Source organism: Columba livia, chromosome 7 (assembly GCF_036013475.1).
Source record: "Columba livia isolate bColLiv1 breed racing homer chromosome 7, bColLiv1.pat.W.v2, whole genome shotgun sequence".
Taxonomy (NCBI): Eukaryota; Metazoa; Chordata; class Aves; order Columbiformes; family Columbidae; genus Columba; species Columba livia.
The window spans coordinates 22676846-22688872 of record NC_088608.1 but is presented as its reverse complement, the minus strand read 5'-3'; the positions used below and the strand labels follow the sequence as shown (position 1 = coordinate 22688872).

Below are 12027 nucleotides of genomic sequence, written 5' to 3'. Positions count from 1 at the left end.
TTCTGACTTCCTCTCTGTATCCTTCAGTAATGAATGACAGAACACAAAACGAAGGCTCCTTGTCTTATTTATTTTTGATTAGTGTAGGAAAAACAGGCACCAACAGGTATAATGTACTGAAGAGAATGGGTATTTATTTTCCCATAAAATTGCAAAATGTAGCTAGTTTAGGAAACTGTAACTTGATTTTATTGCTCCAAGCCTTGGAGATTCTTATTATTGTGCTAGGTCATTATTATTCTCTTAGCAACAGAAGATTAAAAAAAAAAAAGTTCATTAAAAATCTCTCAGGTTAACCTCACACACATGTAGCAGCAAGAATAATAATAATGCCACATGCATCCCTTTGTCACCCTGTGACAAGAATGGACACTTCTGTTTTACTTGGAGTTAACCTTTTTGGGAAGAAGAGGGGAATAGCAGGATTTGGCTGCTGAATTCTTTCATTATCTCTCCTTCCTTTGTGTGGGGCATGAAGGACTGTGACTCAGAGCGCTGCCAGACATGGCTACGGGCATCCAAAGCGGTCTCTGTGCATTGATTGCCTCAGCACCTACGAGCAAGATTGCTGAGCTTGAGAGCCAAGTTTCCTTGCTGCACAACATGAAGAAGAATAAAACGTTCCTGGACGATATTTTTAGAGACGTGAACGTGCCTAGCAAAGGAGGGTCTGAACTGTACAGTGCAGGAGAGAGGTATAGATGAAGGATGCGTTACTGTGACTAGGACATAAAAAGACAGACAGTCATGTAGAGGGGATTGCGAATGCTGCAGCACCAAAGTTTGTCCCTGATGAATATGTAGTTCTGGGGTGAAGCAAACAAACCTTGTCAAATGTGCCCCAGCTATGAACAGGGAGAAAACGTGACTGAGACAAGTGCTACAGTGGGTGTCATGAAGACAGTGTGTTTATTGGGACATTGTACAGCAACCAGTTTGGACCCTCTCTTGCTTTCAGTTTTCTTTTAGCATCCAAGCAAGATGCCAAAGATGTGTGGCGCTGGTGTGCGTGTCTCCTGCAGGCCAGCAAAGCCGAGGGCCCCCGTGCCGCGCCAGCAAGGGACAGCAGTGCTGAGAAGCCGACTCCTTCCTCCACCTGTGTCTTCTTTATGGACACCACAGCTTTATTACAGAAAAATCTAGAAAGTGGATGGGCCTAAGATGTGTTTCCCTCACCACACTTCTGAAAATAGTTAGACCCTTGGACATCAGTGATGTGACAGGTTAGGAAATGGGAAGAAAGACTTTTTAACAGCACTGGATTTTGCTAACTTAAACAAGACCAAAGTCCTGGCTGCCACAGTATGAAGTTTTTCTCCAGAGTTCAGGAACCTGAAGATGCTGTTTTCTCTTTGTCTAGTGTGCTGCATGCAGATCACTGAGGCTCTGGTGAGAACATCTCATGCGGCCTTTGAGAACACATTTGGGTCCTCCCTTTCATCTTGGGTTTCAGATTATCAGGTTTGAGAAATCTATATTAAAAAAAAAATATCTTTTTTTCCCCAGAGTCAAAGGGCAAATGTTGAGTATGTCATCTTCAGAGCTGGCCAGCTACACCATAGTAATCCAGCACCAACCAGTGGAACTGTGAGCTATGGATCTGATGGGACTTAGTTTCCCTCGGGTGATATCTTGTTTGGATTCTCTGAGGTCTACATAGCTGGGAGCTCTGACTGCAGCTTTTCTTGTGGGTGAGTATTCATAACACCTTTCATCTTTGCAGCTTTCTTGGTGTTTAGTAAGGGTTTAACTCAAGCTGCAGTGGGTCTCTCTTTTTAGCAGCCTGTTTTCATGAAATCTACAGGAATGTAACATTTTTGGCCTTCTCTTACTCTGTCAGATGTGGTTAAAATTTACTACTGTTTGTTCTTGTTGCATCTCTCGCACAAGGTGCAAGTAGGTACATGCATATATGTATGCACACATGCGCACAAACACAGAGATTTATTTTACATACAGAGAGATAATGATCTCAAAACTCCTTTAATTTCTGTAAGAATTCAGGCCAGGAAAAGAAGTACTGTAATGCTTTTTCTTTGGGAGAAAAAAAGGAGTATGAACTCATTTTTTCTTTCTACGCAGCAGACAGAATATTCAATTACCACATGTATTGCTGAAAATCTGACACTACTATTGTAAAGTAAAAGATATAGTGGGATCCTTGTCCTGGCATTGCATATTGATGGTTATGCAGAGCACTCATGCTTCGCCTCCAGCGCCCGAGTGGTCCTGCTGAGACTGAAGAATGTGCAGGGTCTGTATGCTTGCCACGAGATCCTGTCTCCATTATATCTTTTGGAGTTTTGCCACGGAAAGGAAGGCATTTTACCCTTCATTTGTAAGTAATTAAGGTGATAGTGGAGTTTCTGAGTTTTCCAGCTTTGTGAAAACAAACTAATAGCAATGATCCACTTCAGTAATTCAGATATTAATTGACGTGAGAGAGAAACAATACATTAAAAAATAATTAACTTTCGTTAATTAATTTTTAGAAATACGAAGGACACCTGCAGCAAGTGCAGTGCAGACATTTGCAAGTGTCATCAGACTGGGAAGCCTGTGCAGTAATTCTGAAATGAAAACAGGTCAAAAGGACCAAGAGTGATCTGCAGCATGGTCTGAGAAGTAGTGTGAACTATGCGATTGCTAGTGAGGTGCAAAAAAGGCAATGAAGAGGTCAATTAGCAGTTAAGAAAATGTCTATTGGTGATGTAAGTCAGCACCATCAGTGTGTTAATTATTGTCATTTTTAAGCCTCAAATGTGCCTCTCTCAGACTTAAGCCGAATTACATTGATGATTCTTTTACTGAGGCATTTCTTAGATAAACTTTAATTAATATTTTTTCCCCAGAAAAGTTTTTTCTATGACCAGAACTGGAATTTCAAATCTCACGCAGCTTTCTCTTCCTTGGTATTTGTGATGCAATTCCACTTGTCTGTGGTATTGCAGGAAAGTAAGGTGAACATGTCTGTGACCATTGTGCTGTCCAATTAAACACTGACTTTCCTGCAACGTAGACACAGAAAAACCTGAAATGAACCCCAGAACTTTCCACCTCCTCTTTAAAAATTAACAAGCAGAAAGGCACAAACCTAATTTGTTCGGTTGCTCTTGATGCTTATGTCTACTTTAATGAAATTATACTTGTAGGAAAAAATGCAAAGGCTTTATACGCCACTGTGAACATGCCAAAACCCTGTTCAGCAACTGGGGTTCCTTACAAGGGACTGAGAGTGGATCAGGCACCTCGGGGCCATCCAATCCAAGCCAACCAGTCGAGAGATGGTCTGGGCTGTTTGTTTGTTTGTATTTTCTTCACAGAAACAAAAACCCCTCCCACACCTAAAGATATGTAAGAGTGCAGAGCTGTCATCCAGGCCAATCAATCTCCTTTACGTAGAAAATTGGACACTTACTTGATCCCTTGCTGTTCAGACCACCGTCACCCTCTGGCCCTGGGGCTGCTCACCAGCCACCCTGGGCCGCGCCAGAGCCAGCACAGGATGCGGTTCCCACTGCAGCCTCAGAATTCCTTCTCTTAGAGCCAGCCACAGGGTCCTGCTTGACCTTGCTGCCGGAACTGGAATCCAGACTGAGATTCCTAAAAATATGCCACTTCATTCCTCTAAAAAAAATTCTTTCAGAGTTCGTAACTCCTGCAATTAAGTTTTCAACTTTTCAGTAAACATAAGTGCATGTATATAATTTGCCAGGCTCTTTCGTTTCCACAATGTCCTACTTTTCTATCAGTACTATTAAAATGCCAAATTGAAAGAAACACAGAATTCCACTAAACAAGAAGTACATAACAAGAGACATTTTTTTCTCTCAGATGAATTTATCTACATATCAATTTATTTATTTCCATTCCCATTTTGTGACAAGCTATGGAGAAGGATCCTTAGATGTCACAGTACTGATTCTGCAAGTCATGGTTATGGACTTCTCCCTCTGAAAAATTATTCAAGCCTTACCTAAAGGATCTATGATTTTTTTCCCCCTAATTATTTCTGTAATTAAATTGTATCTGTTGTGATGACCTTGAAGGATAGGAATTAAGCATAGACAGAATAATGATGGGGCCTAAAGGCAGTAACTTTCAGGAAGCCTGAAAGAAAGACACATGTATTTCTCATTTAAGTGAGGTGACATGAAAGTTGTCTACAGCAATTTACCTGCTCAAGGGCAAGTTGTCAGCTACGTACGTATCTGTCTTTTTCCTCCCACCTCTCTCCAAATGGGAGAGAGTAGATGAATGTTTCCTCTTTGTAAGAAACAAATTTTGTTAATGAAAAAAGTTCTTACTTAGATGGAATAAGCTGCAAATTGAATAAAAACCACCCAAATTTTGCAGACAAGATATAACTAATATACTCTTTATTTATTTGTATACACAACTAAAAACAAGACGATACAGTTAATGGGAAAAAAGCCTTCGTGCAAGTACGTTGAAATGCTTCTCCTGTCTTAGTCACATAGTTTAACATAAGAAAGAAAAAAACAGCAGAATTAGTCTTCTCTAACATATTATTAAGGACGGAGCCTGTTTACCAGTCAAATATTAGACGTCCCCATGGAATTTGACAATTTGCAAAGTATACACAAACGTATCACCCAGGGAGAGTTGCAGCTGTAACAAATGAGGAAGAAATTCTGACTAAAAGGGAACATGACTTACTTTGTCCTAATGGCTTACAAAAAATTCACAAATACAATGACTAGGCTAGTAACTATGTTCTAGAGGACTGTCCTCACACATTGGCATGTGTAGAGCCTGGACAGAGCTTCTGTTGGCCCCATTCTTTGGAGACCTGTCATCTCTGTTGATGCAGTCACAGCCTTTAGATTTGTGTACCGACTGGGTTGTTAGGCCACTTGTTCACAGGTTCTTCTTCTGACTGTGGGTGGGTTGTGTGTCCCAGACCTCCCGTGAAGTGCAGAAAGTGTCCGGAGCTGGCATGTTCCTGCTGTGAATGCTCTGCAGTCCATTCGTTTGCTAGGCCTCTCCTTAACCCATCATAATCTTCCACTAGTCGTGAGTGGATCAGGGGAATCAAATGTTTCTCCCTGCTAACAGGTGGATCCAGGCACCACAGGTTTCTCTTTAATGGGGTGATTTCAGGCAGAAACTAGTATTTTTAGAATTGCTTTCCCACTTAAAACAAAAGTGCTCTTCTAAAATCTAACTCCACTTTTAGTAGATATGATTTGTCTTTTATATGGTTACACTTGGATACCATCACACTTTTGCAGCAGACTGTAGAAATGCCTTGATATTTCAGATGCTCTTGAGTACTGTTTGGGCTCCTACAGATGCCAGAAATCCTGGGCTATTGACAGGCACTTTACACAAATGTAGTCAAAAGCAAGTTCTGGTCCAGTCTAGCAAGCTTGACACTCTGAACTAATCAACTTGCTGCTGCTGAAGGGAGTCCTGCCTCTCCTCACCTCCTCCCACCCATGGAGCCCTGTACCCCACTGCTTTTTTGAGTTTGACTCAATTTAGCTTGCAATGCAGGGAACAGTATTTTTGCAGGATTTGTTTTGTAGCAGTTGTCTAAGTTGATTAACTTATGGTGAGGTCAATGAGCTATTAGGTTGGCTCAGCTTCTGGTCAAACCACACCTACTGCTCAAGCCTGCTCCCGCCTTGCCAAATTTGTGCTCTCGCAGCCACTCATCCAGGCTCAGGAGGTGTGTGCTGGGGGATGACGCAGGACGCCAGGCAACACCTTTCGCTGACCACTGCTGCTTCCTCGCTGATTTTACACCAGGAAAGGACTCATTTCTCTCTTGATTTCTAAAGACATGAACTCAAGTCATGTAACTATCTCCAACTACTACCAGCTGACTCAAGAAACCTCAGAAGGGAACCTCCCGTCAGTCCTGCCTGTGCCCTACGTAAAGACCTCCCCATATTCTTAAGCAAATGGACCCATATGTGACGCAGGAACTAAGAGTGCGATGTCCACGACCAGTAGCTAGAGTCTTGTTCCTGTTTGCTAAGACAAATTGGAAAGGAAGGCAAAAATTCAGAATGAAGTTGAATTCTAGTATGTTTAGCAGGTCTGATTCAGAACCTTGTTAATTATTTTGGGTTTTGTAGTACTAAACCCATGTTTGGCACTTCGAAACCAAAACATATGGCCTTTCAGATGCTACTGAAATTTTAAACAAATGACTAAAGTAAAAGAAGGTACCTCAATTTAAAAATGATACCTCCTCTGAATTGTTGGGTTGTGTGTCCTAGTTACTTTTTCAGGCATGAGTTTTACAGATAATTCTGCTTGTTGTTGCTTCAGTAAAGGCTATGTTTTAAGGCAGCTTGTTGAATCAAATCCCTACTGATTCTTCAATGTCATTTTAAACCCAGCCTTTCAAAACCAAAGCTAACCAAGTCTAGAGCTTTTCCCAGTTGTACAGAACACACCACAGCAGAGCATGTTCCTGCCAGTCTTGTCCAGTTGTGTTCTAGGTGTCAGCATGGCAAGCCCAGCACTTTACACAGGAACTGAGTAACACAGATATGAAAACTGAATGGGACCACATACCAACGACCCTGAAATAATACATTTCTTTATATAAATGCAGGGTCACCAATAGAAGGGGACTACTAAAGGCAGAAATAATAAAACTCAGAAGTTTCAAAGGAGTATACAGATAGAAAAGACATTTCCACATATAGCAGGCACTGTGCTGGATGAAAGTTCTGTCAGGTGCTGTGCTTCCTTCGGAACTTGTACCAAACTGATGCCCTCACAGAGACCGAGCTCCAAGACTTAAACCAATGAGATACAAGTGACAGGGGGCAAATGCGGCATTGACATTACAGCCAAACTAGAGGGTAGATGTCAGTTTGAGCTTTCTTTCCAATTCGCATTTTATTCAATCTTTCAAAACCTTCCCTGAAGTTTCATCAGAAGCTGGCAGGCATCACTCCTTCTCCTGAACTCTACCACTACTTACCACAAAGGCTGCATCTCGGTTCTGAAACAACTGCATTTTGGTATCTGGCAGAGGTATTCTTGTTACGTATAGACCGCTATTGCTTTCTCTGTATCTACACAGCTCAAATTACAACACAGTGTTTTCAGCAAATGGACTGAGAATTTGTCCCAGGACCTGCAGTTTACCAGCAGCAGCCTAGAAGCAGGTGACAAGAGTGTAAAAAGGAGAGGCTCTTCAATAATAAACTGGTCATGGTTAGTTTATTCAGATCACATATTGATACAGTATATCTGGTGGGTAATCTCAAGAAAGAGGAAACAATGGCTCCTCTAATTGGGCATGGAGCTCAGTCTCGGCAGCGATGGCGCACAGTGCTCACTCAGCAGACCACCACCTAACAGAAACTTCACCCAATATGGATATGTCAATCTCCCAGCTGCAAACAGGATTATTCTAGTGAATGTCTTGATGCTAGTATATTGATAAACAAAAGCCTACAAATAATGTCTTATTTCCCTGATTTTTTAAATTTTGCTTCTCATGTGATTTTTATCCTCACTGGGAAGTAGTAAATACACACAGTTTCTTCTTATTACCAATCACTTTCCTTTTAACATTTCCAAGTCTCTTCTTTAGACCCCTTTTGCATAATAGCATACCTTTTTTGCAGTTTTCTTGTAATTAATCTTATTTTTAATTAGCCTATTAATATTCTATTATGTATTGCTTCTTTTTTATCTGATTTTAATATTATCATCATTGTCCCTCCTTAATTTTAGGTACTGGACTAGACAAAGTTGGTCCTCCACTAGTGACACCTACTTACATATGAGTTTCATTGCACTGAAAAACTCCTTAATATAAAAAAAACCCCCATTATTGATATTTCAAATCCTTCTGCCCTAAGGCATTGCAGTTATGTCCCAAGCCTGCAATCAGATCCACACAGGTAAACGACTCTCTTGCCAACATCTCATTGAAGTCATAAAGCTCCCAACATACACCCAATTGCAGAAGAAAGACCAACACTCATATTTAGTCCTAGATAATATAATCTTCCTAAAGCAAATAGCTATTGATAACGTTTGGTGATACCCCACTAATTAGCAAGGGCCATTTTTTTTACTGTCATTCCCACTTTCCCAGCATATGAATGGGAGTTATTTCTCCTATGGATCAATCTTTAAAAGAACCACATCCAAAGTCATCTGTAGCAGTTCTGGTTCCAGGGTGACAGGCTACATTTCACCAACAGCTTCTCATATGGGAAAACAAATTGCAGATTTTGTATCAGCTGTAGAAGACATTTTTTTTTAGGCACTATAGTAGGCTTGTGGACCAGGTAATCTTGCATTTTTGTTTTTCTCCTAAAATTTGCTTACCTATATGTACTGACTCATCTTTGAGGGTTATGTGTTCCAGCTTTTACTGTTTAAAAATTATTTTACCCATGATATTATTATGTCAGAATAAATCTGAACTTCTGTTCCTACTTACAACTTTTGCTTCTCAGAGTGTTCTGTTATTAAAATAAAAAAATATTAATTGCAAAAAAAACCCACCAAAACTCCCTCTCCTTTATGTCTATGTTATTTAACTTGCCAACAACTGATTCTACAGTAGGCTCAAAAGAGACTATGTACATAAATACAGGCATTTTAAAAACAGAAGTGGTGTTTGGTTTCTTTTACTACCCTGGAAAAAAACTAATTGTGACAAACAGCTTTTGGATTAACATACAACTTAGTATTAGAAATCACCTGAAGGCACTCTCAACATACTGGCAAAAGTAAATGAGCTTAAAATAAGACTACAGATCACACAATAACAGCAATCTTCCACTGACAGGGACGATACTGCAGTCTTCCTCCATCATAACTTCCTGATACTAAATTCATATTTTGTCAGTGCAGTTTTTCCTGTTCTGCAGTAGTTTATAGGCTGAGTTTGGGCAGTTACTGCAAGGTCATAGTGCTGGACTGACTGAAAAGAAGTTTATTCTCTGCTCAGAGCAGCAGCTGATAATCCTGACCATACTTCTGTTTTTCCTAGTTACTAACTTCTCCATGGGTTTATTTGGGTAGCCTGTGGTTTCAAATACTCAGCACAACTATGGACATATGACACTATGCTCACTGTATCTCCTAGGTAATTCTCAGTGATAATTACACTAAATATTCTATCAGGAAAGTGGGTTTGTGTTCTCCAGTCCAATGCTTTTCAGCCTCATCCATAGACTCCCTGAAACACCACATGAAAGGTAACTACGAAAAACTCATTCATCAGAGGAGTCTACAAGCGAAGGGTCTAAATGACTGTCCCAGCCCACGCGCTGTCCTGTCACCCAGCACACGCATTTGACATGAGGGAAGGCCAAGCTGAAGTTGTTGCCCTTTACAGGAACCTTCCACAAACCACACAGTGTAACAGAAACAGGCCCCACTAATCATCATTTTTGTATCATCATATACTTATATAATGCTTTAAACATATTTCCTGCCTTAGTTTAGCAATCCGAGAGCTCCCAGTTTCCTTTGTGTTGCATAATGTGAGGGGCAGAGCAGCAAACTGACGCTCAAAGACATATTATTAATTCCCTTAACGTGACTAAATGACGATCTGCTGGCCCAAGTGCTGAATGTGTGCCAAGGCCTGGCTCCACGGCTCTGAGCAGAACACACAGTTACTGTGCCACTCCTATCAGCAGTACATGCCACACAGCCTTGTTCTCGGTGGGTTTTATTTTACAGACGAGGCAAAGGAGCTTTTTGACTTGACACCACCGCGGCCAGAAAGCTCAGCAAGGGCCCACAGGGCCGCCCATGCAGCTGCAGCTCCCGGGCCGACGCCGTCCCCGGCCAGAGGCCGCCGCTGACCCGGACTCCCCGTCCGGCCGGAGGGGGCGGCCTGTCCCGCGGGCTCCGGCGGCGGCGCGGGGCCCGGCCAGGCAGGGCCTGCCCGGGCGGGCCGGCTCCCATGGGGCCGCCGCGCCGACATCTTAGCGCCGGCGGGGACAAAGCGCGGCGGCGGCTGCCGGCGGGGCGCAGCTCGGCCGTCCCCTCGGAGCCGCGGCTGCCGCCAGCCTGACATCCCTGCCGGGGCGATTTCAAAAGAGCGCGGTCCCAGCCCGTCGCCCCCCCGGGCACAGGCGCACCGCGCGGCGGGGGGACGCGGGGGGAGAGCGACGCCGCGCAGCTGTGCCTCTGCGCCGAGCCCTGCGGCGCGGGCGGGGGGCCCGGCCCCGCGGGCCGCGTCCCCCCGGCGGGTCGGCGTCGCGGCGGGGCCGCCTCCCCGCGGTGCGGGGGCCGCGCGGGCCCGGGCCGGAGCAGGCCGCGGGCTCCCGGCGGGTCCCGCTCATTGTTCCTCGCACAAGCCCTGGCAAACAGGAAGCGGCCTCGGCATGGGGCGCCCCCCCCGCCCCCGGCGGGTGACTGGCAGGCCGGGCGGCCAGTGCGAACGGCGGCGACGGCGAGGCGCAGCCAATGAGCACGCGCGCCCGCGCGTAGGCGGGAGTTCCGGGCTGGCAGGCGGGCGGGCGGGCGGCGGTGTCGGCCGGGCCCCCTCTCCCGCTGCAAGCCCCACCTTTCGGCTTTCCCGCACCGTCAATCAAAATAGGAAAAAAAAACCCGGAGTAGGCTCGGGCCGCCGCCGCCGCTTCAGCCCGTGAGCACAATAAGCATGTCCCCGGCGGCAGCCGCCTAGCCCCCGCCAGCAGGGCCTGTGTGCGAGCCAGCCAGCCTGCCTGCCTGCCTCCCGCCCAGCCAGCCAGCCGGCCGCTCGCACTCACACCATGACCGGTACGTACGCACCGACCGAGCCGCCCCGCGGGGCTCCCTGCTCCTGCTCCGGCCCTGCGCGTCCCCGCTCCGGCCCCGGAGCGTCCGTGTGCGAGCGAGGCGAGAGCGGCACTGAGAGCAGCAGCAGGAGGAGCAGGGGGAGGAGGGAGAAGAGGGGCAGGGGCAGCAGCACGGGGAGGAGGAGGAGGAGGAGGAGGGCTCCGTGCGGGAGGGCGGGGGGAGCGCTGGGGTTAGGGGGGGGAGAGGGAGGGAGGGAGAGGGAAGGAGGGGGGTGATCGCTCCCGTCAGTGACTCTCCCCTCCCCCTCCCCGCTGTGCCCGCAGCTCCCGAGAAGCCCGTGAAACAAGAGGAAATGGCTGCCTTAGACGTGGACAGCAGCAGCCACAGCGAGTATCTCCAGCACGGCAACGGCGCCGCCTCGGCCTCCGCCGCGGCGGCCACCCCCCAGGTAAGCGCAGGCCCGACCGGGCCCCTTCCCCCCCTCCCCCGGGTGACACGTTGTGAGCGGGTGCGGGAGCCGGTGCCGCCGCCGCCGCTTCCTGTGTGCGCGTCTGCGAGGAGCCCGGTCGCTGTCCCGCACTAACCGCCACCCACTTTCTCTCCCTGAACCCGCCCATTGTGGGTAGGACGCGCAGCCGTCACCGCTCGCTCTGCTGGCGGCCACCTGCAGCAAGATCGGCCCGCCGTCGCCGGAGGAGGATGAGGCCGCCGCCGCCGCTGCCTCTCACTCTGCCGGAGCGGTGAGTGCCCGCCCCGCCGCTCTCGCACGGCCTGCCGGGGGGAGAGACAGCACAGCCAGCCAGCCCGCCCGGGGGGAGGGACGGGACACACGGCACTGCCCGCCCGGGGGGAGGGACGATAGCAGGGCCGACCTGCCAGGAGAGGGGTCCCCGGGCTCCCCTGCCTCTCCAGGAGGAGCCGGGCTCCCGGGAGGAGGAGGGAGCCAAGCTCCCCCCTCCCCCGCCATTGGGAGCGGCGCCTTCATTTACTTTCAAAAACGGGGGGAGGCGGGAAACCTCCTTCCCCCGGCCCTGGCACCGGAGCGGCTCGCCCGGCACCCGGCGAGGCCGGCAGGCAGCTCACCTGCACCTGAGCGCAGCCCCGGCCCCGCTCCGGAGCTGTGGGCCTGGAGCCGCGCAGCCCGGCAGAGCACAAAATGAAGGCTGGCTGGAGGAGAGGATGTAGTTAGAAGTAAAATGGCTGTTTAGGAGCGAACGCGGTGGTGGAACGCGGCTTCCTGTATCGACGCTGTTTTTTTCTAGGTGCGGTAATCGTGCAGCC

General features: G+C 47.3%; 1 protein-coding gene across 2 annotated transcripts in view; it reads left to right on the top strand.

The window, feature by feature from the left end:
• The first annotated feature begins 10384 nt into the window (after positions 1-10384).
• Positions 10385-12027, top strand: part of SP3 (Sp3 transcription factor) — a 35112-nt gene continuing 33469 nt past the window's right edge. For both annotated transcript variants that reach the window (XM_065068805.1, XM_065068804.1), the window contains exons 1-3: positions 10385-10746; positions 11070-11194; positions 11373-11486. In XM_065068805.1, coding sequence (XP_064924877.1) covers positions 10740-10746; positions 11070-11194; positions 11373-11486 — 246 coding nt within the window. In that variant the 5' untranslated portion in view covers positions 10385-10739. The remainder of the gene's footprint in view (positions 10747-11069; positions 11195-11372; positions 11487-12027) is intronic.